The sequence below is a fragment of the Equus przewalskii genome, chromosome 7, assembly GCF_037783145.1.
Source record: "Equus przewalskii isolate Varuska chromosome 7, EquPr2, whole genome shotgun sequence".
Classification (NCBI taxonomy): domain Eukaryota; kingdom Metazoa; phylum Chordata; class Mammalia; order Perissodactyla; family Equidae; genus Equus; species Equus przewalskii.
Window position 1 is genome coordinate 34,556,907 of NC_091837.1, and position 20,761 is coordinate 34,577,667.

The 20,761-nt window shown below is 39.2% G+C and overlaps 1 protein-coding gene across 8 annotated transcripts in view; it reads left to right on the forward strand.

Moving 5' to 3' along the window:
- PTPRM (protein tyrosine phosphatase receptor type M) overlaps positions 1 to 20,761 on the forward strand; it is a 771,793-nt gene that overhangs the window by 343,552 nt on the left and 407,480 nt on the right. For all 8 annotated transcript variants that reach the window (XM_070629469.1, XM_070629471.1, XM_070629470.1 and 5 more), the window contains exon 6: positions 16,523 to 16,697. In XM_070629469.1, coding sequence (XP_070485570.1) covers positions 16,523 to 16,697 — 175 coding nt within the window. The remainder of the gene's footprint in view (positions 1 to 16,522; positions 16,698 to 20,761) is intronic.

The window sequence follows — 20,761 nt, forward strand, 5'->3', positions numbered from 1 at the left end:
TTCATGAATGAGTAAATTATAAATTGTATTAATAGTATTTATATTACTGACTTTAACAGATGTGTTTGAAATAAAATAATTACAACTCCCTTTGCTGAGCACCGCTGTGTGCTGGGACCTCTGCTAGGCTATGTTCAGGTGTTTTTCCCTTGAGTGATCCCTAAGAGAACTCTTTTGTGCCCATGTACAGAAGAAGAGACTGAGGCTCGGGAAGTTTCACTGATTTTTCCGGTTGCACATTGCTAGTAACAAGTGTTGTGATTTGAATCAGGCCATCTAAGTTCAGAAACAACATCCTTAAACATAATGCCTCCTGCATAGTACAAAGACCCAGACATTTCCTTGTGGATTCATAAACATCATGTAGTAATTTAACTGATAGTTTTCATCAGAATTTAAAATTCAAATTGTATTCAGGTGTGTGGAATGTTGCCTTGGCTTTTTGGTTAAAAAATATGTACATTTGGTCAATGTTCCTTGGTGGCTTTTAGTTGCATTTATAGATTGTGAGGGAAAAAAATCACAACTGTATATCAGAACAATTTTGGTATGATATATAGAAACCATAAAATGATTTAAAAAGAAGTAAAATTATGGATCCCTTGGCAAGCTTAACTTGGGTATTTTATAGCATATATATTAACACTGAAATTTAACATCACTTACCGTCATGGCAAACACCAGGAATGCACCTAGAGGACTGTCTGCAGTTGCTATAGGAACCATTTGCTCCTTCAAATTTGGAGTGGTCGAGATTGCATCCATTGCTGCTTTAGTTAGTTAAATATCTGTATATAGTACAACAGTGACCGCTCAGACTCAAGCTACTGAACGCCTTCAAAGCATATACCATGTGTTTTAACTGAGTGTGATTTTAAATCACCTTCATTTAAAGGTAAACATTTAGTTTACATTGATGGAGATTCTGGGCGAAATTAATTAATAAATTTTACTTTTTTTGTGATATCACCTAACTCATCAAAAAAGATAAGCAGCTGGTGCTCTGAATAGGATGTGCCGGAAAGAGGTAGAGGAGCAGTGGGAGAGCTCTCTCCTCCACAGCAATCTGCAGGGCGCTGGGCCAGGATGTGAAATTGCCCTTTGAAAACTGCAGGTCAGGTTGGTTCAGTTTGGAGGGCAGGAGAGAAAGGCATCAACTGCCAGTCTTCAGGACTGCTTGCTTTGGACCCAAGAACCATAAATCCTGTGAAAGCATTTATTCTGTTTCATTTCTCATATTCATCAGAAGGTTCATTCGTCTCTCTGACTTTCATGAAACCGCAGCTGTATCAGGAGAAGGGAAGATGGAGACAGCCATGCTCCAGAGTTTCGATGATGGAGGGCTGAGAATACTAACACTCTGCCCCTCCTGTCTCCTTTTCATGATCCAGGCCTTGGAGCAAGCGTCCTGCAGAGTTTGGACATTGTGAAGATCTCTGATCTTTTCCTCTCCTGTCTTTTCTTTTTGGAAGGGGAGGAAAAAATGGAAAATGTTTTAGCTAGGAGGTTTATGTATCTGCCTGAGGTGGTCTTTAAATTTCTAGATTTTCAGTTTGGTAATCTGGAATTATGTGCTTAGAAAAGAGAGAGGGAAGTTTACTTAGGTCCTTCTTTGAGGTGGAAAGAACATTTGACAATTTTTGATGGGTTTCAATTTCAAAACTGTCTTTAGGACCTTAGAAGTGGAATGGAGAACAAATCATGATACTTTCAGTCCCAGCGTGACCCAGTTTGGGACAAGGCCATAAATACCTCTGACTGGCACACAGTGGCAGCCAGGCAGCTGCTACAGAGGATGAACTTTGAAATCATAAAGCATATTTTTATTCTCTTCTGCATCTCTCCTACTTGTTAAAATGCCATCCTTCATTCCATTTTTTCAAAGGAAAGGGAATTGGCTATTATCTACATGTAATGCAGTTTTGTTTGTCTCTCCTATAAGAAATGATGTCCACTAAACACAAAGGACAGTGACAAATTAATGGAGTTTCTGTTTATTCTTAAGATTTAGAAGCCAGTTATTACTTTCATTCAAGAAATGCATATTACATACTTTTCATGTGCTGGGTATGTGGTTAGTAGTTACACGAAGATTGCTGCAGAATAGGGCTGCTACATCTGGGATATGGTCCCCCCTCACCAAACTGTATTTTCTCTTCTACTTCCGTGGTACTTTTACCATATAAATGGCTTGATTCTTTTGCAGGAGGTGAATGACACCCAGACACAATGGTTCTTTGATTCATATAGCATCGAGTATTTATAGGCCATGTATTTTCTTGGGGAAATAATCATTGTTAAAAAAGTCATTCAAAAATACAAAAATGGTAGATTATTTTCTAATTGTTTATTTGAGGAAAAGTTTCTTTTCACTTCTATTATGGAAATTGTAAATATGTACAGAGGTAGAGAGAATAACGTTGTGGACTTAATACATTCAGCATGCACCTTTAGCAACGAACAGTGTGTAGCCGATGGCTTCATCTGTGTTTCCACCTGCTTCCTCTCTGATTATTTTGAAACAATCTCAGTCATCATATCATTTAACTTTTAGTGTTTCTCTAAAACAGGGGTTGGCAAACTTTTTCTGTAAAGGGCCAGATAGTAAATGTTGAAGGCCAGACAGTGTTTGTTGCAGAAATTCAGTTCCACCATTGTCGCAGGAAAGCAGCCACAGACAACACATGAATGAAGGAATGTAGCTGTGTTTAATACAGCTTTATGTATAGACAGTGGAATTTGAATTTTATATAATTTTCATTGTCACAAAGTGTTATTCTTTTGATTTTCTTCAACCATTAAAAAAAATGTAAAAACCATTCTTAGCTTGTGAGCTGTGCAAAACAGATGGTGGGCTGGATTTAGCCTCAGACTCCTGCTCTAAGAGATCACAGGCCTTAAAATAATAATAATAGTGACTATGTGAGTTCTAGAAAAAGTCAGTGTTCACGTTTCCTTCACTGTCTGACAACTTTATTTCTTTCAGCAGGTTATTTGAATTATGATTGGAATAGAGTTTACCCTTTGCAATCAGATGCTGCATCTCTTAAGTCCTTTTCATCTTTAGGTTTTCCATCCATTTCCCCTCATTTGTGGTGGTGGTTATTGTTGTTGAAGCTGTGTTTCTTGTGTACAGTTTCCCATATTTTGAGTTTTGCTTATTGCCCTCCAGTAGGGTCATTTAACATGTTCTTCTGACTGTTGTGTTTCTTGTAAATTTTGTCTCTTTTTGTGCTGTTATCAGCCATTGATGATCATTCCTGTTTTCGTTAATTCATTAAGGGTTGCAGAAGGGTCCGATTCTATCAGTCCTTCCTTGTTTAGTACCTAGAATACTTCTAAAAAGAAAAGCTCTCCCATATCTACTAGTTGGTTACACTGATAGATAAATCAGAAAGGAAAGATGGTATAAATATTTGATACTTTGTCTTTTAGCAAATTTTCAAAAATAATGAGGTTGTTTACTGGCATCACCTACAAGTGGCCAGGGGGGTTAACAGGGTTATTGTCGTCATTGTCATCCTCACCAACTTGTAGAATTAAACAAAAAAAGTGATAGGGATTTAAACAAAAAAAGTGATATGTTTTGATTCATCGCACTTACTATCTTTGTTGCTGCTCAGATCTTCTACCCCTAAACATTGAGGCTTACTCAGCATAGGTGACCCCTGTCCTGGGCCATCTCAGATACCTTTCTTGCTTTCTGGTATGACAGTATGTTCCAGGCTTTTATTTTACATTTTCCACCTTAATGACCTAGGGTCGGCCATTTCTCCATGGAGCCCTGGTTCTTTTGTAGTGAGAAGTGGTAATAAGAAATTGTAATCTGAACATAGAGGTACTCCTTACTACGGTTTGTTATTTCTGTATCTTCTCATCGGACAGAGCTAGGATATATACAACTGCACACATTTAAAAGTAAAATCTTCTTCGGTCATATTGACAATTCCAATTCAAATTCAGAACTACAGGGCTTTTAGCCTCCTTTATATTGCATCTTTATCTTGTGTCAACTATGTTTTCAGAAGGAGTAGTGTATTGTAAGGCATATTGATTGGGAAAAAGTGATGTTCTTAGCCAGCCATGTTTATGACTAGCCAAATCTTTTAGCTCATGAACAATTACGCAGACACTGCCGTCTTCCTCATGTCAGAGGGCCATTATTACAGTTTTGAAGTAAACAGGGCTGAGTCCTTGCCTTGCAAGGCCAAACCTTTAGCCTAACAGGAAATGTCAGTCAGGCTCAGGTCAGGCTCCTTTGTTTGATGTGGCTGGGTTAATCCAGTCAACAGTTGGTTATTTGATTTTAAGACTAAAGAACTTCTTATTTCATTAGTATTTCTAATTACTGCATTTATTATGTAGATTCTATATTATTTGAATGAACTTATAAATAAAATTTAAACACAAGTTAGTTAAATTATTCAAATATTACAAATATGTAATGGAATGAACTACGCCTAAATATCAGAATGAGGTTTAAATTTCCATGATCAAATTTTGTGCTTGAATATGCCTATAAGACTATTACATGTTCAGGGGCCGGCCCGGTGGCACAGCGGTTAAGTGCGCACATTCCGCTTTGGCAGCCCGGGGTTCACCAGTTCGGATCCCGGGTGCGGACACTGGCATTGCTTGCCATGCCATGCTGGTAGGTGTCCCGTGTATAAAGTAGAGGAAGATGGGCACAGATGTTAACTCAGGGCCAGTCTTCCTCAGAAAAAGAGGAAGATTGGCAGCAGTTAGCTCAGGGCTAATCTTCCTCAAAAAAAAAAAAAATACTATTATATGTTCAAATAATATATTACTTTGGATATCTGCATATTATTTTGACTATCTGTATATCCATTAGTAAATCAAAGTATATTTGTCAATATATATTCATAGTATATGATAATGTAAGTGAGAACTTCTGCTTCTGGTATTCCAAATTGATAAATATTTGGGTTAGCTTTGTTATGGCCTAGAAATCAAAGGTCAGCACTATCTTAGTTATTAAAATAAAAAATATATGAGCTCCAGAAAGTAGATTTCTTGAAGTATTAAATTATTATTAGATTTAGATTACATAAAATGTTTTAAACAAAATTATTCCAGGCCCTGCTGATATTATTAGTGATCCCAGTGGTAAAAATTTCAATCACTCTTTTACAAATGGGCATATTTGAAAGTGGGGTAATGCAGGTTCCCCTGGAATGAATGGGAGTGCAGTTTAACCCCCGCCTGTCTGGCTGAAGCAGGGCGACTGGCCCAGATCTTCTCTTAAGCCTGTGCACTCACAGCAGCTCCAAACTGCCTGCGGTCGGTTAATTTGCTCCAAGTGCTGCTAACTTCCCAGACCTCAATTTCTTTCAATCATTGCTCTGATTATTGCAAAAGTCCTTTTGAAAGACTTAATATGTATCTTTTTGCTGGTAAATTACTGCTCATTTAGAAGTCCTAGGCTTAGTCCATTGCATAAAGAGGGTTGTAAGTCTAATTTAAATAACTATCAGTACTTTTTTTTCTAGCTTGCTCAAATTGAAATACATACGTGTTTAAAGATACTCTTCCTGTTATAAAAAGCTGTATTTAACCCACTAGATCATTTCCTCTCAGACATGGCCATTATGGTTGTTCATTAAGTTGATGAAAGATGGGTCAGCAATTTCTTTAACAACCCTGGACATTCAGGGGCTGTGCTTTGCATTGGGCATGGGATGTCCTAGGCTCTGTCTCTCAGTGAACTCTAATATTCTAAAGAACAGTCAGAAGGCCCATTCTTGGTGATTTTTCATTGTGCTGCTATAATGCTTTTGAACACAGAGCTCCAATCCTTGGCAGAGCTGCCTTTTTCTAACTCTGTGAAAATTGAGAGAAAACTGGCTGACAAATTTGCTATCTCTACCCAATGTACATTTTCGTCATTTTGTTCTGCCAGAATAACAAAAAGTTTCCCCATAGGCTCCTAGATGCTCAGGAGTCCCCAAGGTTCTGAATACATTGTCCTGTCTGGTCATCCCTCTCATGGGGAAAGGCAGATGGGGAAAGGGACTCACGGGCCTTTTCACACCTCCATATGTCAGAGAAAATGGGCTGGCCTCTCTTCCCTGTTTCATTTTGACCTGAGGAAGGGTATTTGGGGACCAAAAGGCATCTTAAAAATCAACTTGTTCAGTCACCCATTCAATGCCTAAATTCCTCTAAATATTACTTCCAACCCTCCCTAGGATGTACCAGGCATGGTTTCAGTGCTAGAGATACAGCAATAAGAAAGCTGGCAAAGATCCCCACCTTTGTGGGCCTTGTATTCTAGTAGGGAGGAGATAGACAATAGCCATAGTGAGTAAGCGATGTAGTTTGTTCACTGTGATCTGTGGCATTCAAATAGGAAAAGCTGGGCAGGATGGAGCGGATAAGCAGTACCATGCAGGAGCAGGTTTCAGTTTTAAATCTAGGTCCAGGTAGGCCTCCTTGAGAATGTATTTGAGCAGTAACTGGAAGGGGATGAAGGAGTTAGCTCTGAGGATAATTGGGGAGAGCATTCCAGGAGGAGGAAGGGAGAGGCCTTGAGGGAGGAGCATGCCTGGGTGGTGAAGAGACAGTAAGGATCCCAGGGTGGCTGGAGCCGAGGTAAGTAGCGGGGGGGGGGGGGGGGGGGGGGGGCGGTGGCGGGAGTGGGAGGTGCAGTGATTGTGTGTGAGGGTGGGTAGGACCTGTTAGGTACTTTCTTGGAGGTCATTCTTTTATTCCAAAATCTGAAAACTGAAAGTTCTCTATGTCTAATTTAGTAGCAAAACCTGCCCACTTGGTAATTCCTTTGGTGACAAAACCTGATCTAAACTGACCTGAAGCTGTTTATGGCCTCTGTTTTTCTTCCTTAAAGTCAGTGTTCATATGTTTTGATGCAGAGATATCAGTGAGTCTGGTTATGGGGTGCTGACCCTGACTCTCCTGGGAGCATTGCATAATATCAAGCATACACACCTTTTTAAAATCAAAAGCAAATCCGAATTCTGCATTACATTTTACCCCAGGAGTTTCAGATAAGTGATGGAGCTCCACAGCCATGCCCTGCACATGCAGTCCCTCTTGTGCATGCCTGGTCTCTCAGTGCCAGCACAGGGCTGCCTTCTCCATCTTGAGTCCTCTGTTTCCAGATGCTTACGGGCTGTTTACCTGCAAAGAAGGTGAGCACGCCAGTGACCTGTGCATGTTCCCCTGAGCAGGCCTCCTTCTTGTATGCTCCTCAGAAAGCGGGGTGCTCAGAACAGAATGCTGTCTTCCAGGAGTGTCTACCATCACCACCTCTCCAGATATTTTATTTCTATTAATATAACTGAAAATTGAATTAGGTTTAAAAAAACCCACTTCACAATCTTTGTATACCTTCAGGTGATGAGGGTGCTGCTAAGTCACGTCTCCAGTTATCCTTGTAAAGTCTGATTTTACAAGGAAGTACAGGGTTGCTTTGCATTTATTTTGATTGATGTTTTCTTGTTAGTTTAAATTTATTGTTAGGCTTTAAAGATACCTTTTTCTTTTATGGCATTTTATTCACCCATGTGCTGGTTAATTGTCACTGAATATCTGTACATTTGACAAACACATCTATGACTTTTTCCAAGTGTATTGGAAGAGTCACAGAAATAACCTTGAGCTGAGGCTCCAGAAACACTTTCGCATCTACGCAGACAGGCAGCCACGGATTCTGGTCGTTCACAGCTTTCTGGTCCACTCGACTTTCCTGGCGTTTGTCCCATGTTGCTCTCCCCTTGTCCACAGAGATATCGTAGGCGATGCTGCCCAAAGACTTGCCAACAGCTGCAAACCCTATGTCTTCCTCCTTTCCTAATGGCCCAATAAACAGGATTTGACACTAACAGAGTAAAGAGTGAGATCTCTCTCTGCTTCCTCTTCCTGCCCAACGCTCTGAGGATGTTCTCTCATTTCTCCTTTATTAACCCAGCTATAGATTGCTTCTTTATGGGAGTTATCTGATAATTGAGCTAATACGAACCTAAAGTTACTGTTGGACCTGTCAGATTTTTCTCATCATCAAGAAACAAGAGGACTATTGTTAAAGTATAAATGTCAGGATTTCAAAGGAAAAGGATTAATATTGTCCAAGGAGTGGTCTTTCTTCTCGTGTGAATTATGTGGGCAGTGGCTCTGCTCTCCTTTCTGTGCCTCCCCTGTCTCTTTCCCTGCCATCTCTGACCCTTCCCTCTGCCCTGCTCCCCCTTTCTCCTCTCCCTTTGCTCACCTCCTCTCCATTCCTTAGTTTTACACCTTTACACTGTCATTGCCTCCTTCTCTTCTCTTTTGTGTCTCACTTTTTCCTCTTTCTTCCTTTTATTCTTCAGTCTCTCATTTCCAAAGTGGGATTTTCTACTTGTATGAAACTACTGGGGATGCCACCAATTTAAATGGTTTACATCAATCTGAGTGATTAATCTTATAGATATTTAAATATTGCCATGCGTCCCTAATTCTAAGTGTACATTTTAGTCGTGGTACATGCTCTTCACTTAAATTATCTTAAGCACACTTAATCTTACTTAGTTTGCACTGTATATTCCATTTTTAGAAATATCCACTTAGGGATATTAAAGATGTGAATTTCAAGGAATACCCTGTCCTGTGGGAAGAGGTCAGTGTAGACTGCATGTCAGAATATTGTAAGGAACTTATCATTCTTTAAAATATTAAAAATGGGATTCATTTCCATTTTAAGTGCTATCTAGTAAGAGAATAACTGAATTTATACTGTAGGAGCCATACAGTACCACAAAAGTAAATAGAAATATTCTTTTTAATATTTGATCTTTTAGCCAAGATAAGCTGACTTTTTTTTCTATTGTATACTGTTTGGGAAGTATTAGTAAGAAAAGGTCAGTGATTTAGGCCAATTCTCTGTCTTGTTTGATCTGTTTGTAATATTTGAAAGGAGTTGGAAAACAACTTGATTTTAGGAGCCATCTGAACTCTCATTAAAAAGCAGTTCTTGTAAATAGATACTAGCTGTCTATAGAGCCTCTTATGTTATTCATCAAAAAAAACTTAAAATTTTTTATTCCCTTTGACCTAATAATTTTAGGAAATAGGGATTGTCCTAATCTCATTTATAATAGTGAAAAATAAAATTACTTAAATGTATAACATTAGGGAAAAATTTACATAAATATGCTACAGCCATAAAGTGGGAAGCCTTAAAAAGCATGTTTTTGAAATTATCTAATGTTATGAAAAATTCTTCAGGTATCACAGGAAGTTTAAACAAAGAGATAAAACCTTATCTGTATTTTGGACCACTATTTCAAATTTTATTTAAATTAAAATAACGTGCAACAGAAAAAGTTAACTATCCTAAGTTAAGTTAAAGAAAAAGTTAAAATATCCTAAACTATTTATGATATTTCTCTAAGCGATGGGATTATGTGTTATGTTTGTGTGTGTGTGAGGAAGATTTGCCCTGAGCTAACATCTGTTGTCAGTCTTCCTCTTTTTGCTTGAGGAAGATTGTTGCTGAGCTAACTTCTGTGCCAGTCTTCCTCTACTTTATGTGGGATGCCGCGACAGCATGGTTTAACCAGCAGTGCTAGGTCTGCACCCAGGATCCGAACCTGTGAAACCCTGGCCGCCGAAGCAGAGCACGGGAACCCAACCGACACGCCACCAGGCCTGCCCCACACATTATGTGTTTTAAATGTCTTTATTTTTTATTTCCTGTATTTAAGAAATGTTTCTGTAGTGAACATTTGAGTTTAAAAATCTTGAAAAATCATTTCTTTTTGTCGTCCTTGAGTATATTTTGTTTATACAGGTGTATCTGGCATCTTGTAGACATCTACAATGCTGTGCCATCTGGATTCTGCATTCACCCCATCTTACCTGGCTGGAGAAAGCCTTTCTTGCTTTCCTCTTCTGTCCCTGCTTGGCCATATCACATCTGCTTTGTATCTCTCATTCCATTCTCCATTTAACTCACCAAGCACATTTTACCTATTCTTTGCAAATATTTTTAACCTACACTAGAGGTTATTCTAAAGCAGTCTTCAAATGTAGGTGCAAAAGCTGGAGTTTATGCTGTTGAACTGCAGTAGATAGTGATGGCTTAATATACATAACATGAAGTTTACCATTTTGACTGTTTTTAAGTGTATAATTCAGTGGCATTAAGTACATTCACAATGTTGTGTAACCATTACCGCTATTGATTTCCAAAACTTTTCCATCACCTAAAACAAAAACCATTAAGAAATAACTCCTGTCCCCCTCTCCCCACAGCTCCTCATAACCTCCATTCTACTTTCTGTCCCTATGAATTTGCTGATTCTAGATACCTCTTATAAGTGGAATCATACCACTTTTGTCTTTTTGTGATTGGTTTATTGCACTTAATGTAACATTGTCAAGGTTCATCCATGTTGTAGCATGTGTGAGAATTTTCTTTCTTTTTAGGGCTAAATAATGTTTCATTGCATGGATAGAGCACATACTGTTCATCCATTCATCCAGCAGTGGATACTTGGGTTGTTGTCCATCTTTTGGCTATTGTGAATAATGCTGCTGTGAACATTGGCATGTAAATCTCTATTTGAGTCCCTGTTTTCAATTCTTTTAGGTTATATCTAGGAGTAGAATTACTGAATAATATGATAATTCTATGTTTAACTTTCTGAGGAGTTGCCAAACTGTTTTCCACAGTGATTGCATCATTTTATATCCCCACCAGCAATGTACAAGTGTTCTAGTTTCTCTACAGCCTTGCGAACCCTTGCTGTTTTTCCTTCTTTTTTATGGATAATAGCCATCCTACTGGATATGAAGTGGTATCTCCTTGTGGTTTTGATTTGCATTTCTCTATTGACTAATGATGTTGAGCATCTTTTTGTTTGCTTATTGACCATTTGTATATGTTCTTTGAGGGAAGTGTCTGCTTAAGTCCTTTGCCCATTTTTAAATTGGATTGTTTTGTTGTTGTTGTTATTGTTGTTGAGTTGTAGAACTTCTTTATGTATTCAGGATATTAATCCCATATCAGATATATGATTTGTGAATATTTTCTCCCATACTGTTGGTTGTCTTTTCACTCTCTTAATAGTGTCCTTTGATGCACAAAACTTTTTAATTTTGATGAAGTCTTATCAATTTTTTCTTTGGTTGCCTATTATTTTGGCATTATACTTAAGAAATCAATTCCAATTAAAAGGTTATGAAGATGTCCCCCTATGTTTTCTTCTAAGAGATTTATAGTTTTACCTCTTGATTTTAGGTATTTGATCCGTTTTGAGTTAACTTTTGTATATGGTGAAAGATAAGGGTGCAACTTCCTTTTTTTTGCATGTGGATATCAGTGTACCATTTGTTAAAAAGACTATCATTTCCCCATTATCAAAATTCCACTGAACATATATATGAGGGTTTATTTCTGGGATCTCCATTATATAACATTGGTCTGTGTCTGTCCTTATGGTAGTACTACTCTGTACTTTTTTATGCTTTTTTTTTAATTGAGGTAATATTGATTTACAACATTGTATAAATTTCAGGTGTATATCATTATATTTCACCTTTTGTACAGACTACATCGTGTTCCCCACTAAGAGTCTAACTGCCATCCATCACCAAACAAATGTGCCTCATTACCCCTCCCCCCACCCTCCTCTGGTAACTACGTATGGAAATTCTTCAAAAAATTAGAAATAGAGCTACCATATGATCTAGCTATTCCACTTCTGGGTATTTATCCAAAGGACACAGAAACACTAATTCAAAAAAGATAACCGTATCCATATGTTCGATGCAGCACACTGTACTTTTGGATTACTGTAGCTTTATAGTACGTTTTGAAGTTGAGAAATGTGAGTCTTCTGACTTTGTTCTTTTGTTTTGGCTACGGTAATGGCTTTTGAATAGAACTATTGCTAGTCCGTAAGACCTAAACCAACCTTAAAAATTTGCTGTATAGCCCCAACAAATCAGAATGTGTGACTACTGTGCATCTTTGAAAAGCCACATGCTTGCTCATTATCTTGATGGTCATTGTATTAGTGTCCTATTGCTGCTATAACAAATAATCACAAACTTAGTGGCTTTATTATCTTATAGTTCTGGAGGTCAGAAGTCCTAAAATAAGGTGGTGGCAGGGCTGGTTCCTTCTGGAAGCTGTAGGGGAGAATCCGTTCCTTGTCTTTGTAGCTTCTAGAGATCTCCTTTATTTCTTGGCTCCTACTCCCTTCCTCCATATTCAAAGCACATCACTCTAATTCTGCTTCTGTGGTCACATCTTCTTCTGCATTTGACCCTCCTTCTTTTTGCCTACCTTGTGATTACACTGGGCCCACCCAGATAATCTAGCGTAATCTTCCCATCTCCAGATCCTTATTTTAATTATACCTGAAAAATCTCTTTTGTATAGGAAGGAACATTTTCACAGGTTCTGGAGACTAGGGAGTAGACATTTTGGGGGGCCATTATTCTGCCTACCACAGTGGTGATGGGTATGCACTGTTGCTGATGAGGAACACACAGAAACTCTAAAATTTCCTTTTATTTTCCCTATTGGTCTCTCTTGTAAATAAAGATTAATTGTCCAGTTTTAGGGTCTGGAATATAAATCTGTTAATTTAACAACCTCACTTTTCTGTTCTACCTATGGAACATTTTTTCCACTGAGGCTATGATTCCTAGAGTCATCAAATATTTATTGAGTTCTATTTCTTCTGCACCCATGTATACAAAATGAATGAGATATGTTTCTTGACCCTGAGGACCTTTTAGTCTGCAGAAGAGAAAGATGTTACTGTAGTATAACACACTTTTTGTTGATTTTATTTCTTAAATGTATTTAGAATCCTTCCCTTCCTATCTTTCATTCCTTTTTTTTGTCATTTGCTACTATGATTTCTGAAAAAAATATAGCCAGTTTAGCTTAACATCATTGGGTTCCCACACTCTTTCCTTCAGTCCATTATTGTACCTGTAGTTGTGTTCATGTCACTCTTTTGCCTAGAATCCTTCCATTCGTGGCATCAGGAAAAACTATACTGTCCTATTCCCTGGTGTGGTCTATCCTGTGCTTATCTTTCTAGCCTCATCACCTGCTGTTGCTAGAAGCACTTCTGTCCTAGCTGTACAGAATACATTCTTCTTCCCCTGCAGCTCCGTGCGCTCTTGGCTCTTAACTTTTGCAGAGCTCTTCTCACTCACTGGACTCCATTCCTCCTCCTTCACTCCTGTATAGGAGGAAGAAAGAAAGAAGGAGAAACTCGTATCATCCTCAAGCCTGACCTCAAGTCATGCTTTCTAGAAAGCCAACCCTCACACCTCTCTCCAGTGTTCACTGTATTAGGCAATTCATTGCTCTGTACTGTAATCATTGCCTTCTTTTTCTGTTTTTCTAACCAGACTGCAAATTCAGTTAGGTAAGGGATTGTTCTTTTAACTCCATACTCCCCGTATATGATGGGGCGCCCACCTCGTTAAAGATTTCTACTAAGTATTAGTTGAGTGAATGCTTAGATCCATGCACAGACAAATGATTAAATACAAAATGGCCTGCAGATTTGAACAATATTTATGATTTGGTGTCAATCCTAAGCTAAAATGATTGCTAGTTAGCACTAGGTTTCTTCTTCCTGCCTACCATTTCTCTTGAAGAAGCTGAATCTAACTTTCTGTGTGATTAAATACATGGGATTAAGAAGAAAGACCCATTCCTAAGAGTTCATGTGACTCATTAGAGTTGTTTGTTTGAAGCTGTTTATTTTAAAGGATAAATCTGTGGCCTGAAGACAACTGTGAACTGATACTCCTCTCAGCATATGTAAGAATCCAGAAAGGAGGTTTGTTTTAAACTTGCGTGTCCTTAGTACAGCCTTGAACAGTTGTGAAGGAACAATAATTGCATACTTTAAAATTCTTTTGGATAAACATTCTTTTGAGATAGGCTTATTCTATTAGGAAAAATATTACAGGATTACTAGAAAAGTATATTCTTACATGATTCATGCCACAAGTAAATAAATAAATAAGTAGATAGCCCTTTTGTTGTTGGTAAACAAAACAAATACTATGGATATGAAATCTACCTTTAGGGGTTAATTTTTTTTTTTCAAAACTAGAGATGAGATTTTTTTTTTAGTTTGAAAAAAGACAAAATTTTATAGAGTAGTAGGTCTAATGTTACTCCTGGTGGTAGAATTGACGATTTAGTTATTTCGGGAGAGAATGGGAGACTGAGTGCATGGAATACAGAGAGGAATGCTTTCTCCTGTTGTAGTAATTAATAACGCTAGATTGACTTTGTTTTGTTTTTCTAGCTTCTTGGTGCCCTCTGTCAAACCAAATTTAGGGGATTTAGTTAAAAATAAAAGACACATAAGACATATAAGATATATATGGAACTTCATATTCTTATTTATGACTTTCAGAGCTATTAACAAGGTTGTTTTGACAGATAATACTACAGATGATGTTGGTGGAACTCTTTTTCCCCACCCCTGATGTTTCCTTCCCTGTGGCAGGGAGTGTACTAGTGTAGCACTCCTGATGCCTTTTCTCGGCCCAAGTGGGAGCTGCCTGGGAAGGAGACTGTGAGTGTGCACAGCCCCACCACTTCTGCGGGAGCTAACTCCCTCTAGGAGCTCTGTTCCTCCATCCTTTGAGTTTCACAGCACCACCCAACATATGGGAGGCCTTGTGGTTTTCTGTGCGGCCTGTGGCTGGGTAGGTGAGCCTGTTTAATTCGTGCTTCAGTGTTAGCAGCCCCATTGTTTCTGCACATCAGCCGTATTCTTCAGAATCAGGTTCATCAGTAATGAAGGTGGCATTTTGACAGCCTATCTGCCTTTCTCCTTGAACTCATCGTTCAGTTGGTCCAGAATTCGGATGGGGACCTGTGGTGCCAGGCAGTATGCCAGTGTCCTTGCAGATATCCGTGAATTCTCACAGCTACCCTGAAAGTGAGTTGTATCCTCTCCTCATTACAGAGGAGGAGAGGGAGGCTCTGGGAGGGTAAGTCACTGCAGTTAGGTTGGGCACCCTGGCCAGTCTAACTCCCAGACTCGGCCATTAGGACATAGCGCCAAAGAAAATACCACACATAAAAGCTTCCAAAAGCCTGCGTAACATAAATCGCCAAGTAATACAGATGAGTTTTACTATTTTTAGCCTAACATTTTCATCCTGTAAACACGTACATTTTAATATAGCCTGCAAGTCCCTGAATGCACAGGTGCTTGCCCGCCTCCCCAGTCCCACTGGCTGCCTTAATTCCATCCTAAGCTTTCAGCTCTTTCCAACCCTCTCTGGCTTCCTCTACCGTTTCCTGGGACTTCAGTGCTGCTTTCTCTCCCTCCCTCCCCCTGTGCCTGGTTAGCTCCCACTTACCCTTCAGATCTCAGCTCCAATGTCGCTTCTTCAAACTGGCCTCCCTTGGCCGCCGTATCTAAAGATGGTCCGCATGGTGATTTCTGCCAGCCGCCTGCTCTGTCCTTTACCACCCTGGGCATCTTTGTGACTGTGTGCTTATTTCAAGCCTAGACTTCCCACTAACTGAAGTGCCGTGAGCACAGCAACCACTCTTTTGTTCACGACTCTGAGCCTAGTGTCTCAACACAGTGATAGCATGTGGTTGGCACCCCAGAGTGGTAGCTGGGTGAATAAATGGACATAGTGTTTGGCGCTGTGCGTTAACCTTAAGGTCTGTGCCCATTGTTTGCTACTTAATAGTTGCAAATAACATGTTAAAGAGAGCCTCTTTCCTGATCCTTGTGAAAAAATATATGGAATTGAAGTTTGTAGCCTTCTTTTGAGACTTTAAACTACAAGAAACATATGATGCATTTCCAAGTAGGTGTAACTAAAGACTATGAGTGTGTCAGGGATAGTGTAAGACAAAGTGCCCCAGTGATGGAACCTGCTGTATGGCGTCCTGGGTCTGTAGGATGTGGAGAAGATTTTCTCTTGTAGCATTTCAGTATCAGGTCATATTAAGCATCTACTGCTTGGGTTTTGTTTGTCCAGGGAGAGCGTCATGACGCTTTGACTAGTCCTTCAGCCCTGTTCCATAGGGAATATGCTAATGCCTACTTAGGTTTTTAATGTAATTCTTGATAAATTGTTTGTTTGTTCATACATAAAATGAGCTCAGTTATAAGGTAGTGTGTGAATTAATTTTTTCCCAGCCAAGCATAAAAACAAAGATAAAGTGTTATGAAAAGATCAAATGTTAATAGTTCTGGAGCAAAATAAGGAATTTTTCCATATGCTTTTTGTCTTCTCTTCTTGAGCCAATTTAACATAATTAATGTCTTGAAGGGGCAAAACAAGACATTTCTGCACACTTAATTTTGCGTCTTTCAATCTTGAAAGTGTTGAACGTGGCAGCATTTCAGTTTCCCGCCCTGTGGGTAATAAACGACTAAACCAAGATCTGGATGGAAGAAACATCGATAACATGCCATCAGGTGTCTTACTGTTGTGATATGACAGCTGATGTTGTTTCCTCTTGTCCTCCCTACCCTCATTTCCACAGGGCATTGACGTCCGAGATGCTCCTCTGAAGGAAATCAAGGTGACTAATTCCCGGCGATTCATAGCTTCATTTAATGTCGTGAACACAACAAAACGAGATGCGGGAAAGTACCGCTGCATGATTCGCACCGAAGGAGGTGTTGGAGTATCAAACTATGCAGAACTGGTAGTTAAAGGTATTTAATGTATTTTTATACCCCAAAATAGTCTATTAAAATAGACATGTTAAATGGTTGTGAGTCATTATTTGTTTAAAGCTCAAACTTATCCTTGTCTGTTTCTGAACAGTGGTTTGGCAACAGGCTATGTTGATGGATTGCATTTTAAGTTCAAATTCTGCATGTGAGCAATATTTTTGAAACAATCTATTTATTTATGTTGGTTTAGTTGCATACAAAACAATGAATGTACTCTTGGCAAGTTCTCCTGACAACTCTGTATACAAAGATTACAACCTGTAAATTTTTTTAAGGAATGAAAAATTTTAATGATAAGAAATCACTTAAAATGCAAATATTCACCAGCCAGGGTGTTTATGATAGCGGGGTGGTTAATAACATGAAGCAGTGTCAGTATAAAAATGCTCAGTCATATCACACAAGCCATATTGATAACACTGAGTTAACATTCATAATGCTGCAGTTAGGTCTATTACTATATTTTGCTTGACTGAAAGATTGAGTCATTATATTCAGGAAGGCGGAGGAGGAGGAAGAAAAGGCAGGGGAAATAAGTTTCTTTTGGCTGGTGTAATTTTTATTTTTTTGTAGGCTGCAGAGTTTCGGTCGCAGACAGAATAATTGGACTTTTAGATATACCATAAGGCATTTTTAGACAACTCGTGACAGGCAATTGCTGTTTCATCCTAGGAGAATAGAATGATGGCTACTTTTTAAATATTTTCCCCGGATTTGTTAAATATGGAGCGTCACATTGATCTCTTTGGGACGTGCTATTCTTTTTGTCAGCAGCTTTCTGTATGCAGGTAGTTTGAAAGACTGCAGGGTTCAAACCCCAGAACTAGCTATGTGGGCATGGGCCAGTGGCTTACTCCCTCTGTGCTTCTGTTTCCTCATGTATAAAATAGACACTGGGGCTGGCCTGGTGGTGTAGCAGTTAAGTTTGCAAGCTCCACTTCTGGGGCTGGGGGCGGGAGCAGGCACGGGGGCGGGTGGCGGGGTTCCCCAATTTTGATCCTAGGCACGGACCTGCACACTGCTTGTCAAGCCATGCTGTGGCAGGTGTCTCACATATAAGTAGAGGAAGATAGGCATGGGTGTTAGCTCAGGGCCATTGTTCCTCAGCAAAACAAGCAGAATTGGCAGTGGATATTAGCTCAGGGCTAATCTGCCTCCAGAAAAAAAAAAAAAAGATGTAATAATGTTGCCTACCCTATAGGGCTATCAGGAGGATCAACTGCAAACAGTATATGAATGGTACTTCGAACAGTGTACACAGTAAGCAGCCAGCACCTCTTCAGGCCTAGTTGGGAGGAGGAGGGGGACGAGGTGATTCTCATTCTCTGCTCCAGTACATTAGTGGGCTTCATTTAGGAATGCATGTCAGTACTACCTTTCCAAATTTTAAAACATATAAATGCCTGCCCACCCGTTCTCCCCTCCCCCGCCATACCCATATTGAATCAGAATCCTGGGGGCCATAGCCTTTGTTACAAAACCTATTTTTGGCATATGCTTCCGTTGTGAGTCACTGCTGCTAGTCCTGTCACCTGTGGCTCATGAGAGGACAGGTCTGCTGGTGAGCCTACCCCGGGCAGCGTCCACCTACTGCAGTGACTACCGGCCTGTGTAAGGAAGCGCACTTCGGAGTGTCAACTTGAGTGAGATATTTTGCCACGCAGATTCTTATGAATTTTGGTTTGTAGTGAAACTTTAACTAGCCTTCCTGGCTAGTATTTGAGTTTGAGTTTAATATTTATAAGAAAACTGAAACTCTTCATAGTTATGCACACCTTACTCTGCAGAAGGCCCTCTGGGAAGTGAGGAGTCAGAATGCAGAAAATGGGCACCATTTACCAACAAATCCACTAGAGCATCTGCCTCAGTGTTCCTAGGGCTGAGTTCTTTATTATTATGGTTACAACTTAACTTTTGGGGGGGTGAGGCTTGGATTTTTTTTTTCAGGAAGATTAGCCCTGAGTTAACATCCGCTGCCAATCCTCCTCTTTTTGCTGAGGAAGACTGGCCCTGAGCTGACATCCGATCCCATTTTTCTCTACTCTATATGTGGGACACCTGCCACAGCATGGCTTGATAAGTGGTGCATAGGTCTGCACCTGGGATCCAAACTGGTGAACTCCAGGCCACCGAAGTGGAACATGTGAACTTAACTGCTGTGCCACTGGGAAGGCCCTGGGATTTTTTTTACTGACATCATAATAGTTTATAACATTGTAAAATTTCAGTTGTACATCATTATTACTCAGTCACCATATATATATGTGCCCCTTTATCCCTTATGCCCACCTCCCCTTTTCCCCACTGGTAACCACTAATCTGTTCTTTTTTTCCATGTGTTTGTTTATCTTCCACATATGAGTGAAGTTATATGGTGTTTGTCTTTCTCTGTCTCGCTTATTTCACTTAATATGATACCCTCAAGGTCCATCCATGTTGTTGCAAATGGGACAATTTTGTCTTTTTTTGTGGCTGAGTAGTATTCCATTGTGTACGTATACCACGTCTTCTTTATCCACTTATCAGTTGATGGGCACTTAGGTTGCTTCCACATCTTGGCTATTGTGAATAATGCTGCAGTGAACATAGGGATGCATAAGTCTCTTTGTATTGTTGATTTCAAGTTCTGTGGATAAATATCCAGTAGTGGGATAGCTGGGTCATATCCTATTTCTCTTTTTAGTTTTTTGAGAAATCTCCATACTGTTTTCCATAGTGACTTCACCAGTTTGCATTCCCGCCAGTAGTGTATGAGAGTTCCCTTTTCTCTACATCCTCTCCAACATTTGTTATTTTTTGTCTTGGTAATTATAGCTTTTCTTACAGATGTAAGGTGGTATCTCATTGTAGTTTTGATTTACATTTCCTTAATAATTAGTAATGTTGAACATCTTTTCATGTGCCTATTGGCTATCTGTATATCTTCTTTGGAAAAATGTCTGTTCATTTCCTCTGCCCATTTTTTGATTGGGTTGTTTTTTATTTTGTTGTTAAGTTGTATGAGTTCTTTATATACTTTAGAGATTAACTCCTTTTTGGATATATGATTGGCAAATATATCCCACCAGTTGGTGGGATGTTTTTCATTTTGATCCTAGTTTCCTTAGCCTGGCAGAACCTCTTTAGTCTGATGAAGTCCTGTTTGTTTATTTTTTCTTTTGTTTCCCTTGCCTGAGTAGACATGGTATTCAAAAATATGCTTCTAAGACCAATTTCAAAGAGTGTACTGCCTGTATTTCCTTCTAGGAGTTTTATGGTTTCATGTCTTACCTTCAAGTCTTTAATCTATTTTGAGTCTATTTTTGTGTATGGTGTAAGATAATGGTCTACTTTCATTCTTTTTCATGTGGCTGTCCAGTTTTCCCAGCACCGTTTATTAAAGAGACTTTCGTTTCTCCATCGTATGTTCATGGCTCTTTTGTTGAAGCTGTCCATACATAAGAGCTTTTATTTCGGGGCTTTCAATTATGTTCCATTCATCAGTGTGTCTCTTTTTGTACCTGTACCATGCTGTTTTGATTACTGTAGCTTTGTAGTACATTTTGAAGTCTGGGATTGTGATGCCTCCAACTTTGTTCTTTTTTCTCAGGATTGCTTTAGCTATTCGGGATCTTTTGTTCCATATGAATTTTAGGATTCTTTGTTCTATTTCTGTGAAGAATGGGTTATGACTTAGTTTTCATCTTGGTTCAGTTCTTTGTGATTGTGTTCTGTCTTCTGATTTATCATTGCTACAGTGCTTCATCATGACCTGCTGGTGCCCGTGTTCTTGAGGCATTCTGCTCCATGAACAGCAGGATGCAAATCCTAGTAACTTCTCTAAAAATCGCCTCTGTGGAAAAATCTGTTTGTTGGGAGCTATAAGTAAATCAGAAATAAGCCTTCCAGAACAAGCATGAACACAAAGAATGAATGGATTTTTATTCACGTTTATGCAGCACATTTCCCTGTCTCGTGAGAGTGTAGAGATAGCTTGGCTCATGGTGATAAAAATGTCCAGGCACCTCTTTCCATCCCTGTACACTGCCAAAGCCAGTGACAAC